This window comes from Neoarius graeffei, chromosome 5 (assembly GCF_027579695.1).
Source record: "Neoarius graeffei isolate fNeoGra1 chromosome 5, fNeoGra1.pri, whole genome shotgun sequence".
Taxonomy (NCBI): Eukaryota; Metazoa; Chordata; class Actinopteri; order Siluriformes; family Ariidae; genus Neoarius; species Neoarius graeffei.
The window spans coordinates 97,869,269-97,887,345 of record NC_083573.1 but is presented as its reverse complement, the minus strand read 5'-3'; the positions used below and the strand labels follow the sequence as shown (position 1 = coordinate 97,887,345).

General features: G+C 43.7%; 1 protein-coding gene across 1 annotated transcript in view; it reads left to right on the top strand.

Annotated features, from left to right (window-relative positions):
• Window positions 1-16,846, top strand: part of gpr158a (G protein-coupled receptor 158a) — a 290,966-nt gene extending 274,120 nt beyond the window's left edge. Inside the window, exons 9-12 of the mRNA XM_060922557.1 lie at window positions 12,764-12,869; window positions 14,135-14,281; window positions 14,410-14,493; window positions 14,924-16,846. Coding sequence (XP_060778540.1) covers window positions 12,764-12,869; window positions 14,135-14,281; window positions 14,410-14,493; window positions 14,924-16,846 — 2,260 coding nt within the window. The remainder of the gene's footprint in view (window positions 1-12,763; window positions 12,870-14,134; window positions 14,282-14,409; window positions 14,494-14,923) is intronic.
• Window positions 16,847-18,077: the final 1,231 nt, after the last annotated feature.

Sequence of the window (18,077 nt, the reverse complement as noted above, 5' to 3'; positions counted from 1 at the left end):
TCTACCATCAACCATTTTGAAGTTACAGCCCTCTGAAAATCTGTGACCTTGAGTTTGACCTTCCAAGGTCACTCAAGGTCAAATATCAATCAATCAATCAATCAATCAATCAATCAATCAATCAATCACTTTTTTATTGTCATTGTCATAAATAACAACAAAATTCCATTGGAGCAACCCAGCCATAGATAGTAAATGTAAAAAGTGCGTAAAAAAAAGTGCATAGTAGTGCAAAGTCCCATAATACCCATTATAAATAGAGTCCAGTGCAGGCATGAAATGTAAATGGTCATAATTGTAGCAGCAAGAGGTATATCAGAAAACAGATCAAGAACGGGGGCACCAGAAACAGAGAGCACGGTCAGATGTGGAGTTAATGTAATGTTGCAGCAATACAAAGTCCAATTCACAGTTATTGTAAGGTGAGGTATGGTTTACTGTCCATGGGAGGAGGGTAGAGAGGGGAGTGGGGCACTGTTCAGCAGCCTCACTGCCTGAGGGTACAGGCTTTGGGCCATTCTGGTTGTTCTAGCTGGTAAGGCCCTGTACCTTCTGCCTGAGGGCAGCAGGTAGAACAGGTGATGGGCTGGGTGGTGTTGGTCACGCAGGATGTTACTCACTCTCTTCAGACAGCGGGAGGTGTAGATGGTACTGATCTCTGGTAGAGTGGTCCCCATGATTTTCCCCGCTGTTTTTACCACCCGCTGGAGTGCCTGCTGTTCGGCCTTAGTGCAGCTGGAGAACCACACAAGGAAACCATATATCAGAACACTGCTGATGGCACAGTTGTAGAAGTTCACCATCAGCTGTTTCTGGATCCTGGCATTCTTCAGTTGCCTCAGGTAGTAGAGCCGTTGCTGGTCCTTTCCTACCACTGAGGTGGTGTTGATGCCCCAGGACAGATCCTCAGTGATAGTCACTCCCAAGAATTTGAAGTACATCACCCTCTCCACCACCTCATTGCCAGTAGAGAGTGGATGGTGGTTGTTTTGTCTCTTCTTGCAGGGGTCCACAATCATCTCCTTGGTCTTCTTGATGTTCAGTATGAGATTATTACCCACACACCATGATGCTAGATGTTGCACTTCAGCCCTGTAATCCGTCGTATTATTGTTGTTGATAAGTCCGAGCACTGTGGTGTCATCAGCGAATTTAACAATGAGATTGGAAAGAGAAGAAGCAGAGCAGTCATGTGTGAACAGGGTGTAGAGCAGAGGGCTAAGCACACACCCTTGGGGGGGCCCGGTATTGATTGAAAGGGTGGAGGAAGTGTGCTTGTCTACTCTCACACTCTGGCTGTCCTTCGTTACCGAGGATGACTGTCTTGTGTTTGAGTTGAGGCCTATCTTAAACAGGCTCTCGTGTGGGCAATCAGACCTGCTCAGGATCTGCAGTAACGCTGGCAATTGTTGCATTGGAAAATGCGTGGAGCAGCTGTCAAGTGTCGTCAGTCATGTGCGCGCTGATATTCTTGCTGGTGCAGCTCTTCTACGGCTGACGTGGCCTTACTCAACAGTCCTCAACATTTGACTCTCTGGAGTGCCTCTTCCTCCCAGGTATCATGCAGGATGCCTGTTCTCTTCATATACCGCTTTAAGACATCTTTGAAATGTAATTTTTGTCCTCCATGGCTCCTTTTTCCTTGGCACAGTTCCGAGTAGAACACAGCTTTTGGCAGCCTGCTGTTGGCCATCTGACGTACATGCCCTGCCCAGCGAAGCTGTGACATGATTATTAGGGCTTCAACACTGACTGTGTGTGCATGGTGCAGTATCTCAACATCTGGGATACAATCTTGCCACTTGATGTTGAGGATGGAGCGTAGGTGGCAAAGCTGGAGTCTTGTCAGAGCCTTGATGTGTCTGCGGTAAAGAATGGTGCACTCAATGGAATAGAGTAGGCAAGGGAGGACTGCACCTGAGTAAACCTTCACTTTGGTTTTTGTGCTGATGTCATGACAGCTCCATAGTCTTTTATGTAGCGCACCATAGGCCTTTGTGGCGGACTGGATCCTCCTTTCCACTTCCAGATCTGCAGAGTTGGTGTTTGTGATGGTGCTGCCCAGGTAAACAAAAGACTCGGTTGTCTTCAGTGGTTTATCATGGACCATAATCGTCTTTGGAAGTTCAATGGACATTGGAGGAGGCTGGTAGAGCAGCTCAGTCTTGGATATGTTGATCTTTAGACCAAACATATCAGCTGCAAAGGAGAAACAATCCACAATCTGCTGCATATCAACTGCATTGCTAGCCACAAGGGTGGAATCATCAGCATAGAGCAGTTCTCTGATGCACATCTCCTGTGTTTTTGTGTGGGCACGAAGCCGGGCAAGGTTGAACAGTTTTCCATTTGTTCTTGTGCGGAGGAACACGCCCTTGTTGAGCCCTTCATTCATAGTATCCAGCACAGCTGTGAGGTAGAGGGAGGAAAGAGTTGGAGCCAGTACACACCCTTGTTTCATGCCATGGTTGACCACAAAGGCATCACTGAGTTCACCGCCGACTGAGACTTGTGCCTTCATTCCATAATGGAACTGCTTGATGATGTTGACAAGCTTGTCAGGGCATCTATAGGTTTTGAGGACCTTCCAGAGGGTTGTGCAGTCGACGGTGTCAAATGCTTTTGTGAAGTCAACAAAGACAACATACAAGGGCTGGTGCTGCTCTGCTACCGTCTCTTGGAGCTGTTGTAGAGTGAAGATCATGTCAGCAGTGGATCGGCCAGCCTGGAATCCACACTGGCATTCAGGGAGAACTTCTTCCAAAATGATTTTCAGTCTGTTCAAGACAATCTTGGCAAGGACTTTGCCAGCTATGGCCAGGAGCGATATTCCCCGATGGTTTCCATGCTCTGCATGGTCAGCCTTTCTTTTGTAGATGGTGACAATTAGAGCATCTCAAAAGTCTTGGGGCACAGTACCAGAGAGTACACATCTGTTGAACAGGTCTAGTTAAGCTTCGTACAGCCTTTCAACACAATTTTTCAGGATATCTGAGGAAATACCATCCAGCCCAGGTGCTTTGCCACTTGCTGTTGTCTTCAGAGCTTTCTTGAGTTCCTCCATACTGATTTCCCCACACAGCTCATTCCTTGTAGGCTTCCTCTCCAGCTGCTGACATGCATCTGGGTGTGCAGATCCTTCTTGGTTTAGCAGGCTGTTGAAGTGCTCCTTCCATCTGGCCTTGATGTCTTGAAGGTCTGTGAGCAGCTTACTACCATCTGCTGACTTCACTGGGGCGACAGCGTTGCTCTTGGGTCCATAGATGGCTTTCAACCTGGCAAACAGTCCACAATAGTCATGGTTGTCAGCCATACGCTGCAATTCCTCTGCTTTCCTCTGCCACCAGTTGTTCTTAAGAGCTCTCACTTCCCTCTGCACCATGGCCTTGATTTTAACAAGTGCACTCTTGCTCCTCTCAGAGTTCTCCTGTAGATGCCAAAGATGCTTGCTCTTCTTCTCTTCTAGGAGCCTCTCAATTTCATTTCCATGCTTCTAGAACCAATCAGGAGTCTTTCTGTGGGGATGGCCTAGAGTTTCCTTGCTTGCAGAGTACACCGCTTCCTTCAGGGCTTTCCAATGCTGCTCTACCTCCTCCTCTCCAACTGGCTGAGCACTCTCCAATGCAGCTTCTATCGCTGTCATCAGTTCTCGACAGTGCTCGGTGTCTGCCAGCTTGCTAATGTCCAGTTTCTTAGGCTTGGCACTTGCAGGAGTTTTCCTGCGAGGCAGAGTGATCTTCATTCTGAGTTGACACCTCACAAGGTAGTGATCAGTAGAACACTCTGGTCCACGCATTGCTTTTGTGCATAGTACATCTGCCAAGTCTGACTTTCTCGTGATGGCATAGTCGAGCAAGTGGTAATGACCTGAGTGTGGGTGCTTCCAGGTGAAGTAGTTCTTGTCAGGCTGGTAGAAAAACATGTTGGTAATGCTGAGCTCATGTTGTGCACAGAAGTTCAGCAGGACCTCCCCATTGGAGTTCTTTTTCTTCTTGCCAAACTTGCCAATGATGTCCGTGTAAGTTTCCCAGTCCGTCCCGACTCGCACGTTGAAATCGCCTAGTATTAGGAGCTTGTCTTCTCTGGGGACCTTGAGCACTATGTGAGTGAGTTCTTGGTAAAAGGTCTCCTTCTCCTTATCAGTGTAAGTCATCGTGGGGCATACACATTCACCAGAGTCAAGTATCACCCTTTCTCAATAGGCACTCTCACAGACATGAGCCTGGGTGAGATCACTGTGGGAAGTGATGTCAGGTTCTTGGCAATCGTGTTGTGAACTGCAAAGGCAACTCCAGCTTCTCTAGGGCCTGCAGTCTTGCCAACCCAGAAGAAGGTGTAGTCCTCTTCTTGGAGTTGGCCATGTGCCTCAAGACGTGTTTCCTGGAGAGCTGCAATCTCAATGCCAAACAGCTGCAATTCCCTTGCAATCAACGCAGTCCTTCATTCCGGTCGGTTGTCTCCATCTAGCATAGTGCACACATTCCATGTCACAACAGTTATCTTCTTCATCTCACAGTTTCTACTGCTTCAAGTGAAGTCGCACTGACTGCGGTTAGCCAGCCAGGTGTGATCTGAGCACACTTTCTTTACCTCACCTTTTCTAGGGGCTTCCCTTTCCAGGGCAGGCAGTGCTATCCTTAGAGAGGGCTGCCTGGACACTCGCATTGCTGCCTCAACAAGCTGGTGCTCAGGGGTCAGCTAGAGTTGTGACCATCAAATGCGAGCCACCTGTGTGCAGAGCTCCTGCTAGCAGCTCCCAGCTACTTAAGCCTGCTGCTATCGCATTCACTCCATCGCCACAGGGCTTCCTCCCGCCTCAAAACAAGACATCTTGCACAGTTTCAAAGCCAGTTGGTGTTGTGCCTCCACCAGACTGCCTTTCTGGTCCTCAACGCCAGGTACAATGTGATACACAAGAGTGCAATGTACATTGTTGATGCAGAGGTTGCCCCGCAGTAGCAGCTCACTTGCTAGTTGATGCCATCCGTTGGCCTCAATTGAAGCTCCTCTGCATACCATCTGGTGTTCATGCCATTGGCTCTGCGATGAGCTCTTCTGCCGCTTACACCATCAGACATCCTGCTGCTGATGTCTGGACCCGTGTCCCTAGGTAGGGAGGCAAGAGGGTACTATCACTTGCCCAAGGTGAACCCTCAGACTAGTGGAGGGAAGGAGTCGTCTTACTTCTCCATTCTAGACCGGCTCCAAGCAAGGTCTAGCCACTGCCCATGGTGCCAAATGAAAGGCCATATGGGAGTTCCTATACTCATAATAGTAAACATTTGTCTATCAGCAACCGTTTTTGAGTTCATTCATTCATTCATTCATTCATTCATTATCTCTAGCCGCTTTATCCTTCTACAGGGTCGCAGGCAAGCTGGAGCCTATCCCAGCTGACTACGGGCGAAAGGCGGGGTACACCCTGGACAAGTCGCCAGGTTATCACAGGGCTGACACATAGACACAGACAACCATTCACACTCACATTCACACCTACAGTCAATTTAGAGTCACCAGTTAACCTAACCTGCATGTCTTTGGACTGTGGGGGAAACCGGAGCACCCGGAGGAAACCCACGCAGACACGGGGAGAACATGCAAACTCCACACAGAAAGGCCCTCGCCAGCCCTGGGGCTCGAACCCAGGACCTTCTTGCTGTGAGGCGACAGCGCTAACCACTACACCACCGTGCCGCCCCGTTTTTGAGTTATAATGGCAAATACGTTATTTTGGCTGAAAGGTTAACCTTTCTGGTGACCTTGACCTTCACCTTGACCCGATTACCTCCAAAATTTAATCAGTTAATCTCCGGACCATTGCCCACCTACCCTGAAAATCTGAAGTCAATCAGTGCAACCGTCTAGACACCAGATTGTTAACAGACAGACACACAAACAAACACACAAACCGCACTGATTACAATACCTTGCCCCACTTACTCTGTTGTGGGTAAGGTAATAAAGTATGTCACTTCAGAATCTCCCATAGGTGTTCAGGCTGAGATCCGGAGTGTGTGAAGGTCAGAACATATCACTGACATCATTTTCATCCTCATTAAACCATCCAAATGTTTCATCATAGGATAATGCTGGGCAACGTTGGCAAAGGAGACAAGTGGAGCCAAACCATGTGAGCAAAATGTATAGTTAAATACCCCCCACTTTAGAACAGCACTACCTTTTTTTTCTTTAATTTGTCACCAGTGTGAAGTAATAAGACTTTATTGTGGTGCATCGCTCACTAAAAGGCTCTGGCTCGATTGCTTCTTTGATTGAGGGCTATAGTTAAAGACCCTGTCTAACAGCAAGAGAGCAGTCTGAATGCAGATGAAAAGGCTGCTCTGAATACCACCAAATGAATGCCACCAAAGAATGTGAATGATAATGTGGCTCATGTTCTGCTAAAAAATAAAAACCAAAAAAAAAAAAAATCCCTCTAAACTGCTAAACCTGCACTCTTAAAAAGGGGCGGGGGGGGGGACTGCACTATTACATGTCGCTTGAATGGAAGGTTTTTAAGTCAAGTCAATATATTTGTACAATGCTTTTAACAGTAGACATTGTTGCAAAGCTGCTTTCCAGAAAAAGAAAGATTTTAAACATATAAACTAACTAGAAAAGCACTCGGAGAGCACAGACCTCTGCCAAGAATCCTTTAAAAAAATCCAGGATCCAGAAGGTGATCCAGATCACTGCCAAAATTTAATGGATTGTTACTTGTGCCCAGTCACACCTCTGGAAAAAATGTCAGAGCAGTCCGTTCATAACTTTTTCTGTAATGTTGCTAACAGACAAACCAACAGACAAACAAACCAACGGTACCGAAAACATAACCTCCTTGGCGGAGGTAATAAATTTATCCCAAATAAATGTATCCTGAATGAACAAGCCTGAGACAATGGTGGCAAGAAAAAACTCCCTGAGACAACATGAAGAAGAAACCTTGAGAGGAACCACACTCAAAGGGAACCCATTCTCATTTGGGTGATAACAGATAGCATGATTATAAAAAACTCGCTTCTATAACTGTGTCCTATATAGTCACAAAGTATAACTGTGTTACCAGGAAATTCATTATAGTTTTAACATGAAGTCTGTTTTGTTGAAGTTATAAACTGTTCATTGATGGAGACTTGAGTGCAAAACTGTTCATGAGAACTGCAGTCCTAAAGGTATCATGGTGATTGTAGTCCTCAGCCATTACTGTAAGTGTCCAGAGTTGTCTTCCAAGTGCGACTGTTCGTGTGGAGCTGTCTTCACAGGAGCAATGTGATGAGACTCCAGCCAGATGTAGGGCATCAGGATGGATCAGGCAGGTCTGAGGAGCAGGAAAGGTCAGCACCACTGGTATCTCAGGATCGACATGTAACTCAATGGAGAGAGATAGATAGAGGGAAGAGACAGGGGGAACAGGTTGTTAGGTATGCCCAGTGTCCCCTGATGGTTTTGCGCTGAGTGCAAGCAGGGACTCTGGCAAGACTAACTATGACAGCATAACTAAAAGGGGAGAGCCAGAAGGTAACACAGTCATGAGGGCACCCTGGGACATAAAGCAGCCAACCACTACACTGTCAACAAACCCGAGTGAATGAGTGAGAGTTGGGGGTGCAACAGCATCCATACATCCCAGTTTACCAAAACACTCTATGACTGAGGACCCTCCAGATCTACTCCTTTATAGGGCGGCATGGTGATGTAGTGGTTAGCACTGTCGCCTCACAGAAAGAAGGTTCTGGGTTCAAGCCCAGTGGCCGACGGGGGACCTTTCTGTGTGGAATTTACATGTTCTCCCTTTGTCTGCGTGGGTTTCCTCCAGGTGCTCTGGTTTCCCCCACAGTTCAAAGACCCATGTTAGGTTAACATGGGGCAGCCTTGGGCTGAAGTGCCTAGCAAGATACCTAACCCCTAACTGCTCCCTGAGTGCTGTAGTATGGCTCTGGGTGTGTGTGTGTGTGTGTGTGTGTGTGTGTGTGTGTGTGTGTGTGTGTGTGTGTGTGTGTGTGTGTTCATTCACTGTTTCAGATGGGTTAAATGCAGAGAATGAATTTCACTGTGCTTGAGTGTGCATGTGACAAATAAAGGCTTCTTCTTCTTCTTTCCTAATAAAAATATATTAACAAAAAGGCTTGACTAAACAAATACGTTTTCAGCCTAGACTTAAACGCTGAGACTGTGTCTGAGTCCCAAACACTACTTGGAAGGCTGTTCCATAACTGTATGGCTTTGTAAGAAAAGGCTCCACCCCCTGATGTAGCCGTCACTATTTGAGGTACCAACAAATAGCCTGCACCTTTTGATCTAAGTAGGCATGGCAGGCCATAAAAGACCAGAAATTCACTCAGGTACTGTGGAGTGAGACCATTCAGTGCTTTAAAGGTCAATAGTTGTATTTTGTAATCAATGTGAAATTTGATTGGGAGCCAATGCAGTGTGGATAAGACAGGGGTGATGTGGTCATATCTTCTACAGTGCCTTGAAAAAGTATTCATACCCCTTGAACTTTTTCACATTTTTCCACCTTACAACCATGAACTTAAAAGTTTTTTATTGAGATTTTATGTGATAGACCAACACAGAGTAGCAAATAATTGTGAAGTGAAACGAAAATAATAAATGGTCTTCAAAATTTTAAACAAATAAAAATCTGAAAAATGTGGTGTGCATTAGTATTCAATCAATCAATCAATCAAGTTTATTTGTACAGCGCTTTTAACAATAAACATTGTCGCAAAGCAGCTTTACAGAATTTGAACGACTTAAAACATGAGCTAATTTTATCCCTAATCTATCCCCAATGAGCAAGCCTGTGGCGACGGTGGCAAGGAAAAACTCCCTCAGATGACATGAGGAAGAAACCTCGAGAGGAACCAGACTCAAAAGGGAACCCATCCTCATTTGGGCAACAACAGACAGCCTGACTATAATATTAACAGTTTTAACAGGTATAACCCTCAACTGTCCTCATGGGGCCGTCCTTCACAGGAGTGGGGCGATAAAACTCCGACCAGACACAGGGCACCAGGATGGATCAAGCAGGTCCGAGGGGCAGAAGAGGCCAGCATCTCAATCCCAGGATCAACATGTAACTCAGAGGGACAGACTGGGGGGGAAGAGAGAGAGAGAAAGAAAACATGTTGTTAGGTATGCCCTAAAAATGACAAGTATTAAATCTGTGTGGTAGGCTCGCAGAGACAAGAGTCTTTACATCAGGCATGACACACAATGGCATGTTAATATGGTAAAAAAATATATCATGACCTGCTCTGGCTGGATGCTTGATTGGGTGATGGGAGCACACTCCTCAGCAATGATGAGATGCAGATGGGACCCTTAGGCCTGGCCAAGACAATTCAGTTACATTTCACCGGGTCTGGGACATGCGACAGAATGTTTGACGGCCGATTCCCTGCAGGCTACGATAGCCAGTCGAGGTCCCCACCGTCTCCACCAAAAGATTTCCTGTTGACTCCATGTAACTCAGAGGGACAGATTTGGAGGGGGGGGGGGAGAAAGAAAACACAGGTGGTTAGGTATGCCCAATGTCACCTGAATAAGTAGGAACAGTATACATATTGCACCGAGTACAAGCAGGGACTCCGGCAACTAACTATGACAGCATAACTAAAAGGAGAGAGCCAGAAGGTAACACAGGCATGAGGGAGCCCCGGGACATAAAGCAGCCAGCCACTGCACCGTCAACAAACTCGAGTGAGCAAGCGAGTATTCAGCCCCCCTGCGTCAATACTTTGTAGAGCCACCTTTTGCTGCAGTTACAGCTGCAAGTCTTTTGTGGTATGTCTCTACCAGCTTTGCACATCTAGACACTGAAATGTTTGCCCATTCTTCTTTGCAAAATAGCTCAAGCTCAGCCAGATTGGATGGAGAGCGTCTGTGAACAGCAATTTTCAAGTCTTGCCACACATGCTCAATGGGATTTAGGTCTGGACTTTGACTAGGCCATTCTAACACATGAATATTCTTTGATCTAAACCATTTCATTGTAGCTCTGGCTGTATGTTTAGGGTCATTGTCTTGCTGGAAGGTGAATCTCCTTCCCAGTCTCAAGTCTTTTGCAGCCTCCAACAGGTTTTCTTCCAGGATTGCCCTGTATTTAGCTCCATCCATCTTCCCATCAACTCTGACCAGCTTCCCTGTCCCTGCTGAAGAAAAGCATCCCCATAGCATGATGCTGCCACTACCATGTTTCACAGTGGAGATGGTGTGTGCAGGGTGATGAGCAGTGTTAGTTTTCCGCCACACATAGCGCTTTGCATTTAGGCCAAAAAGTTCAACTTTGGGCTCATCTGACCAAAGCACCTTCTTCCACATGTTTGCTGTGTCCCCTACGTGGCTTCTGGCAAACTGCAAACGGGACTTCTTATGCCTGTCTTTCAACAATGGCTTTCTTCTTGCCACTCTTCCAAAAAGGCCAGATTTGTGGAGAGTACGACTTATAGTTGTCCTGTGCACAGATTCTCCCACCTGAGCTGTGGATTTCTGCAGCTCCTCCAGAGTGATCATGGGCCTCTTGGCTGCTTCTCTGACCAGTGCTCTCCTTGCTCGCTCTGTCAGTTTAGGTGGACGGCCATGTCTTGGTAGGTTTGCAGTTGTGCCATACTTTTTCCATTTTTGAATGATGGATTGAACAGTGCTTCTTGAGATGTTCAGAGCTCGGGATATTTTTTTTTATAACCTAACCCTGCTTTAAACTTCTCCAGAATATTATCCCTGACCTGTCTGGTGAGTTCTTTGGTCTTCATGATGCTGTTTGTTCTTCAGTGTTCTCTAACAAACCACTGAGGCCTTCACAGAACAAGTGTATTTATGCTGAGAGTAAATTACACACAGTAAGCCTCTATTAACTAATTAGATGACTTCTGAAGGCAATTGATTGCACTGGATAGTATTTAGAGGTATCAGAGTACAGGGGGCTGAATACTAATGCACACCACATTTTTCAGATTTTTATTTGTTTAAAATTTTGAAGACCATTTATCATTTTCGTTTCACTTCACAATTATGTGCTACTCTGTGTTGGTCTATCACATAAAATCTCAATAAAAAACTTTTAAGTTTGTGGTTGTAAGGTGGAAAAATGTGAAAAAGTTCAAGGGGTATGAATACTTTTTCAAGCCACTGTAGCTCTAGTAAGGACTCTTGCTTCTGCAGTTTGAACTAACTGGAGCTTGTTTTTGCACCTCCTAGAACATCCAGACAGGAAGGCATTACAATAATCCAACCTAGATGTACCAAAGGCATGAACTAGTTTTTCTGCCATGTGTAGTGACATTACATTTCTTATCTTAGCAATATTTCTGAGATGAAAGAAGGCTATCCTCATAATATTATCTAAATGAGTTTCAAATGAAAATTGGAGTCAATGATCACATGGAGGTCTTTTACTGCTGCATGTGAAGAAACAGAAAGGCCATCCAGAGTTACAATGTAATCAGAAAACCTACTTCTAGCTGCATGTGGTCCTAGTACAAGTACTTCTGTCTTGTCAGAGGTAAGCTGAAGAAAGTTAATAAGCATCCAGTGTCTAATGTCCTTTACACATTCCTCAATTTTATTAAGCTGGTGTCTCTAATCTGGCTTTGTAGAAACATACAACTGTGTGTGATCAGCATAACAGTGGAAGCTAATACCATGCTTACAAATAATATCACCCAGATATATAAACATATATAAAGATAAAAGCATTGGGCCTAAGACAGAACCTTGTGGAACACCAGACTTTACCTTAGTATACATAGAAAAGTCACAATTTACATCAACAAACTGATAACGATCAATTAAATTAAAGGTGGTTGAATGTTGTTGAATTCTTCATTGATTGGTCAGAAGGTGTTGATGAATTTTCTATTACAACAGCTCTGACAATAGTGCAGCTGCAAATCACAGGTTTCTAGTAATGCCCTCATTTTATGTGCTGTTATAGGATAATAATCAACATCGCCATAGTCACAGTGTGAGATTGCGTCACACCACCCCATTATTATTTTCATTTAACAGCTTGCCCCAAGTGTTATATTCTTTAATTAAGGTACAGCAGTGGCCCTTAAGGTGTAATTATATGTATTGAATTAATTTTACAAGTACACTACATTTACCATTCCAGATGAAATTGCAGGTACAAAAGATGAACCCTTGAGGGGGGTCATTCCAGTAACAAGCAGTGGTACATTATGAATGACCATTTTATAGAATGAAACATGGCAGTGTGTAAAGTGGAACTGCAAATGTTACACTATATGACCAAAAGTATGTGGACACCTGACTCATACCTAAATGTGGTTCTTCTTCAAACTGTTGCTACAAAGTTGGAAGTACACAATTGTATAGAATGTCTTTGTATACTGTATCATTACAATTTCCCTGATACCTGTTCCAGCATGACAATGCTCCTGTGCACAAAGCGAGAGCTCCATAAAAACATGCTGTGTTAAGGTTGGAGTGGAGGAACTTGAGCGTCCTGCACAGATCCCTGACTGAACTCAACCTCAGATGAGTTCAACATCAGTGCTCGAACTCACTAATGCTCTTGTAGCTGAATGAACACAAATCCTCACAGTCATGCCCCAAAATCTAGCCTTCCTAGAAAAGTGGATGTTATTATAATAGCAAAGGGGGACTAAATCTAGAATTGGATCTTCAACAAAACATAAGTGTGAAGGTCAGGTGTCCACAAACTTCGGCCGATATAATGTGTATAATCAGTAAATGGTGTGAAGGTATTTTTTTCCAATCTGTCCATTTGCAGATTTACTTTTGCATCTGAGCTGCACCCTGATTGGATGCTTATGCTGTTCTTCACTCACACTCATTTGACAGTGACGGTTACACTTGGGCTCTTACTTGTCCCAAAGGTAAACTTATTTAAAAATCTTTATTCAATCAGTGCTTAATACGGGGGGGGGGGGGGGTCAGTGTGGTCAGTGATCTTACCAATGGTGCCAATAGTTATGGGTTTGTTTCATCGATGTTGCCATTCATACCTTGATTAAAGCATAATGATGTGTTCACACAAGCAATTTACAAAGTTAATTGAATTGAATTGAGACGTTCCCAAATCCAAACATTCCGGAAATATTCCTTGCAACAGTCTTATGCCATATATGGTCTAGGTTTTCTTCAGTTCCCCACTTACAGCATGCAATTAGCTCCCATTTACTGCCATATACAACCCCAATTCCAAAAAAGTTGGGACGCTGCGTAAACCATAAATAAAAAAACAATGTGAGATTTGCAAATCATGGAAGCCCTATATTTCATTGAAAATCATACAAAGATAACTTATCAAATGTTGAAACACGTTTCAAAAAAGTTGGGACGGGGCATGTTTACCTCTGTGTTGCATCACCTCTACTTTTAACAACACTCTGTAAACTTTTGGGAACTGAGGAGACCAATTGCTGTAGTTTTGAAAGAGAAATGTTGTCCCATTATTCCCTTATATACAATTTCAGTTGCTCAACAGTTTGGGGTCTCCTTTGTCATATTTTGTGCTTTATAATACACCAATTGATTTAAATGAGAGACAGGTCTGGACTGCAGCAGGCCAGTTTAGCACCCGGACTCTTTTACTACGGAGCCATGCAGTTTTAATATGTGCAGAAAGCGGTTTGTCTTGCTGAAAGAAGGAAGGCCTTCCATGAAAAAGATTTTGTTTGGATGGATTTTCAATGAAATATAAGGTTTCCATGATTTGCAAATCTTCACATTCTGTTTTTATTTCTGTTTTACACAGCGTCCCAACTTTTTTGGAATTGGGGTTGTATATCCTTTCATTAGATGTGTATAGAGACATTGCATAGAAAAATAAAGCTAGGAGTGAATTAGCAGAGACCGTTTGTGCCACATTGGTGGGTGTACAGTGCATAGCTAGTACAGTTAGCTTTATTTGCTAATCTTCCAACCAAGCTAGTATGAAGCCAAGCATGCAACATGTAAATCAAACAGCCAATTTCCCACACTGATTAGTGAGTTATTTAACTTGTGCTTAACTATTAACTTTATTTCAATTTCACCAGACAAGTTATAAACTACAAGCAGCACAAGTGACTTGTCACCCGCTAATGTGAACATAGCCTTATGAGTTACAGCTTTATGGATTCTCATAAACATCCTACAGTTTCTGTTCGCGGGGACACACCTGAGGGATGACATAGCCACTGAGGCCTATGAGGATGAGTTGGACATGGGACGATCAGGCTCATACCTGAACAGCAGCATCACATCTGCATGGAGTGAACACAGTCTAGACCCGGAGGACATACGGGTTAGTATACGTTTTGTCTATTCTGCGCTGTCTCTCTGCTTTTCCATATACCTGTAAATACACATTTTCATAATCTCCTTGTCTTATCATTGATAAAATAACTGAGCCATGGCAGTTTTTTATTGCAGACACCAGACGAAATGGGCCAGCTCAGTTCTATTAATGGCTGTGGCGTAAGGTCTTGCGACAGTCTTTGGGAAAAATATACCAATGTGAGCAGAGGTCTTTGTTTCTTTGTTAGGGCTGAAGAAGTCTCTCACCGCATTGTCAACGACAAGGGTAAATTGTTAAGGGGTATAAAAAGGGGCTTTGTTTTGGTGAATAGTCTGTAATGGGTTTACAGTGAATTCATTTAAAAAATACTTGAGACTGTTTCAGACCTAACAACAGAACACACAAAATGTCCATATCAAATACTGTCCCAGACTGTCCTGTTCTTAGTCACTGTCAAAAAGCATGTTATAATGTTCAAACATCTATGTGGCGCTGTCTGTAGTTGCATAAAATAACTCATACTGCATGTTTTCTGTGCAATAGTGTGTCTGCTTATCTGTGGTTTTTATATTTTGACCTTACCGTATATCAAACACATTTCACTGATTGAAATGTTTCTATATTTTCTTTCTATATTGTTTTTCACAGGAGGAGCTAAAAAAGCTATACTCCCAGTTGGAGATCTACAAACGAAAGAAGATGTTAGCCAACAACCCTCACCTGCAAAAGAAACGCAGCTCCAAAAAAGGTCTGGGACGCTCCCTCATGAGACGCATCACTGAGATCCCAGAAACAATGGGTCGCCAGCATAGCCGTGAGGACAAGGAGCTTGGCGAGCATGGTAGTAACCGTAACAGCATCTGTGTCCTGAGGAAGAATCCTTTTGAGCCAACACATTCTGCAAAACCTGCCAAGGAGGAGTCCTTGAAGAATAAGGTTTTCTCTCTGAAGAAGTCTCACAGCAGTTATGATCATGTGCGAGACCAGAGTGAGGACTCTAGCAGCTTAGCAACTGATAAAATGGAAGTATCTACCACAGAGGGATCTCTTCTTGAAACATTGATTGGTAAGAAGCTGGTGAAGAAAAAGTCATCAGAGAAGATTGATGTTGCCAGCGAGTCAACTGAGTCAGTTCCTTTGGTGTGTAAATCAGCCAGCGCTCACAATCTGACAGCTGACAAGAAACCGCTTCACCCAAGGACATCCATGTTGCAGAAGTCACTCAGCGTCATTGCCAGTGCTAAAGAGAAGACTCTGGGTCTCACGGGAAAGACCCAGTCCATAGAGGACCCCAATAAAAATGTTCAACAAAAGAACAAAGAAGCGAAAAGCCCTGATGAAAATGAAGAGGGCTATATGAAAATGATCATCAGCCAGTCAGTAGAATACAAGCAGACAGCTGGCAAAGCTGGAATAATGAAACATCAGGTTAGTGAAAGCCAACCATCCATCTGCTCTGAGCCAACGAAAGGCAAAGACGTTTACAATATTTCTGAGGTTTGTCCTTGGGAATTAGAGGACTTGCCCACTCCTTCAGAGAACAGGGTACAAAAGCATGTGTCCATTGCTGCTGAAGAGTCCACCATGATCCACTCCAACAGCGCCAAGGGAGCCAAACTGCAGAAACAAAAAGGCACAGATCAGTCACCCAACCCAGCCAGACGACCCAACCAGAAGCCCATCGACAGAGCAGATGTCTCTTCTTGGGAGGACAATAGAAAAGAAAGCCAAGGTCAAATAGATGGGGCAAAATCAAATTTCTCCAGTCAACCCATTCAGTCTCAAATACAGACATCTACAGACAGGACCAAATCTCAAAAAGCAGATGTATGTCCATGGGACTTTGATGAATTGCCAAAAAAATCTATAGACTCAACCTGCTCCATTGATCAGGGCAGAACCAAAACTACATCTGCAGAGGTCAAAACCAAATCAAGCATAGCTGTGACAGATGTCAAAGGCAAGGACATTATCCTAACTGAGGGAAAAGCAAAAGATGTTCTTCCTGAGGCTTCAAAATCATCAGGAAGCTCTCTGCAGACATCTTCCAAAGCAGACGTTTGTCCATGGGATTATGAATCAACAAGTCCCACATTGGAAAATATTCCCAGTCCCTGTCAGGTTTCTAAAACGAAAGAGACCAATACTACAAAGAAGGGTATGGTCCCTATAAGAACATTCCAGAAAGAAAAAGAGAAGACGAAGGGTATAGAAGATGAGAACGTCAAAGCAAAGTCAAAAGACAAGCCTCCTTCAGGTAAACCAACAGAGAGACCTCTCAGCCAAGCCAAACTGGCTGAGATTTGTCCTTGGGATATGAGCAGTAGTCCCGACATGAGTGCTATGGAAAAGCAGAAAAGTCCAAACACGGCAATAGGGAAAACCAAGCAAGCTGCTGTATGTCCATGGGATTTTGAAGATCCGGCAACAACTAAAGAAGTGACCAGAAACACTGGTTCCTCTATAGTGAAACAGAAAAGTCCAAATTCAAAAGGAGATCGTGGCAGTGCCAAAATGGCAGAGGTTTGCCCATGGGACTTTGATGACCAAACGTCAACAAAAAAAGCATGACATTTGATCAATACGGACGACTAGAAACGTAGTTCTCATCGTACGTGCATTGTGTCATCTTATAAAACCCTGGAATATGAACTCTATCATTTATGGTGACTTCTGGGAATAAAATTAAGTCGCACAAGCTGCCTTTCTTTACGATATTTTTTTCCTTTGTGCTTTTTGGAAGGAAAAAAAAGAAGAAACTACAACTAAAAAAATGCAACAAAATCATCAAGCATTCCAGATTCTTACAAAGTACTCTTTAATCACAAACAGTAGTATGAGAATTATGCAACTCTTTATGTGCAATGTAGAACAACCTGCCTTTCCTCATCACATATATCCTTATTTATTAATCCGAATTTTCTTAATTCCATGATAGCTGCATCTGTAGCATGGTCGTTTTGAATATGTCAATCGTATGTGATTGTACATTGAATTACATGTTCCTGCAAAATCAGAGCGCCTGGAAATAACCTATGTATTTTAACAATACTCAGAAGGAGCATGCATGAATTGTCTTAGGATAAGCATGATCTTCGATGTTTTATGTTGAAGTTGGGTTGGAAATGACGTCTAAGAAATTGCCAAAGACAGAAGCGATGTACGATGGTATGGTGTGAGTAATACACAAGAGTACTCAAATGCATATCAAATGCAAATCTCTTTACATTTCTTTTGTGAACCCAGTTCATGTGGTTGCTTGTGGGGAAATTAGCCTGTAGCACTTTAGTAACTAGTATATTCTCAGACTAAAAAAAAAAGAAAAAAGAGGTGTGTATATGGACATAGTCACTGCATTCATGTTAATCGAATTATTTGTGTTTGTTTATTGAGTCATTCTCATACAGAAAGTGTATGTGACTTTCTGACACACATTGTCCACTATAGTTTGAATTTTCCTTGAAACAGAAATGCCCTTTCAATGCTTCCGAACTTGCTGGTGTGAATGTGCCTGTAATCTGAAGAGTCTTGTATCAGTCCTACGTTGTATTAAGGGAAAGCACAGCTCATATCCTGTCCTGTGAGAGTCAAATAAGAGTTAAACCAACACATTTCATCATGGATGAAAATGGAAATGCAGCTGGTTGAACTGGAATTATTGGCACCCTAGATTCATGAAAACTAATATACAGGGTGTTTAAAAAAAATTGATATTATGTGAGATGTAAATATCCCAGAAACTACATCCATCCATCCATCCATTATCCGTAACTGCTTATCCTGTGCAGGGTCGCGGGCAAGC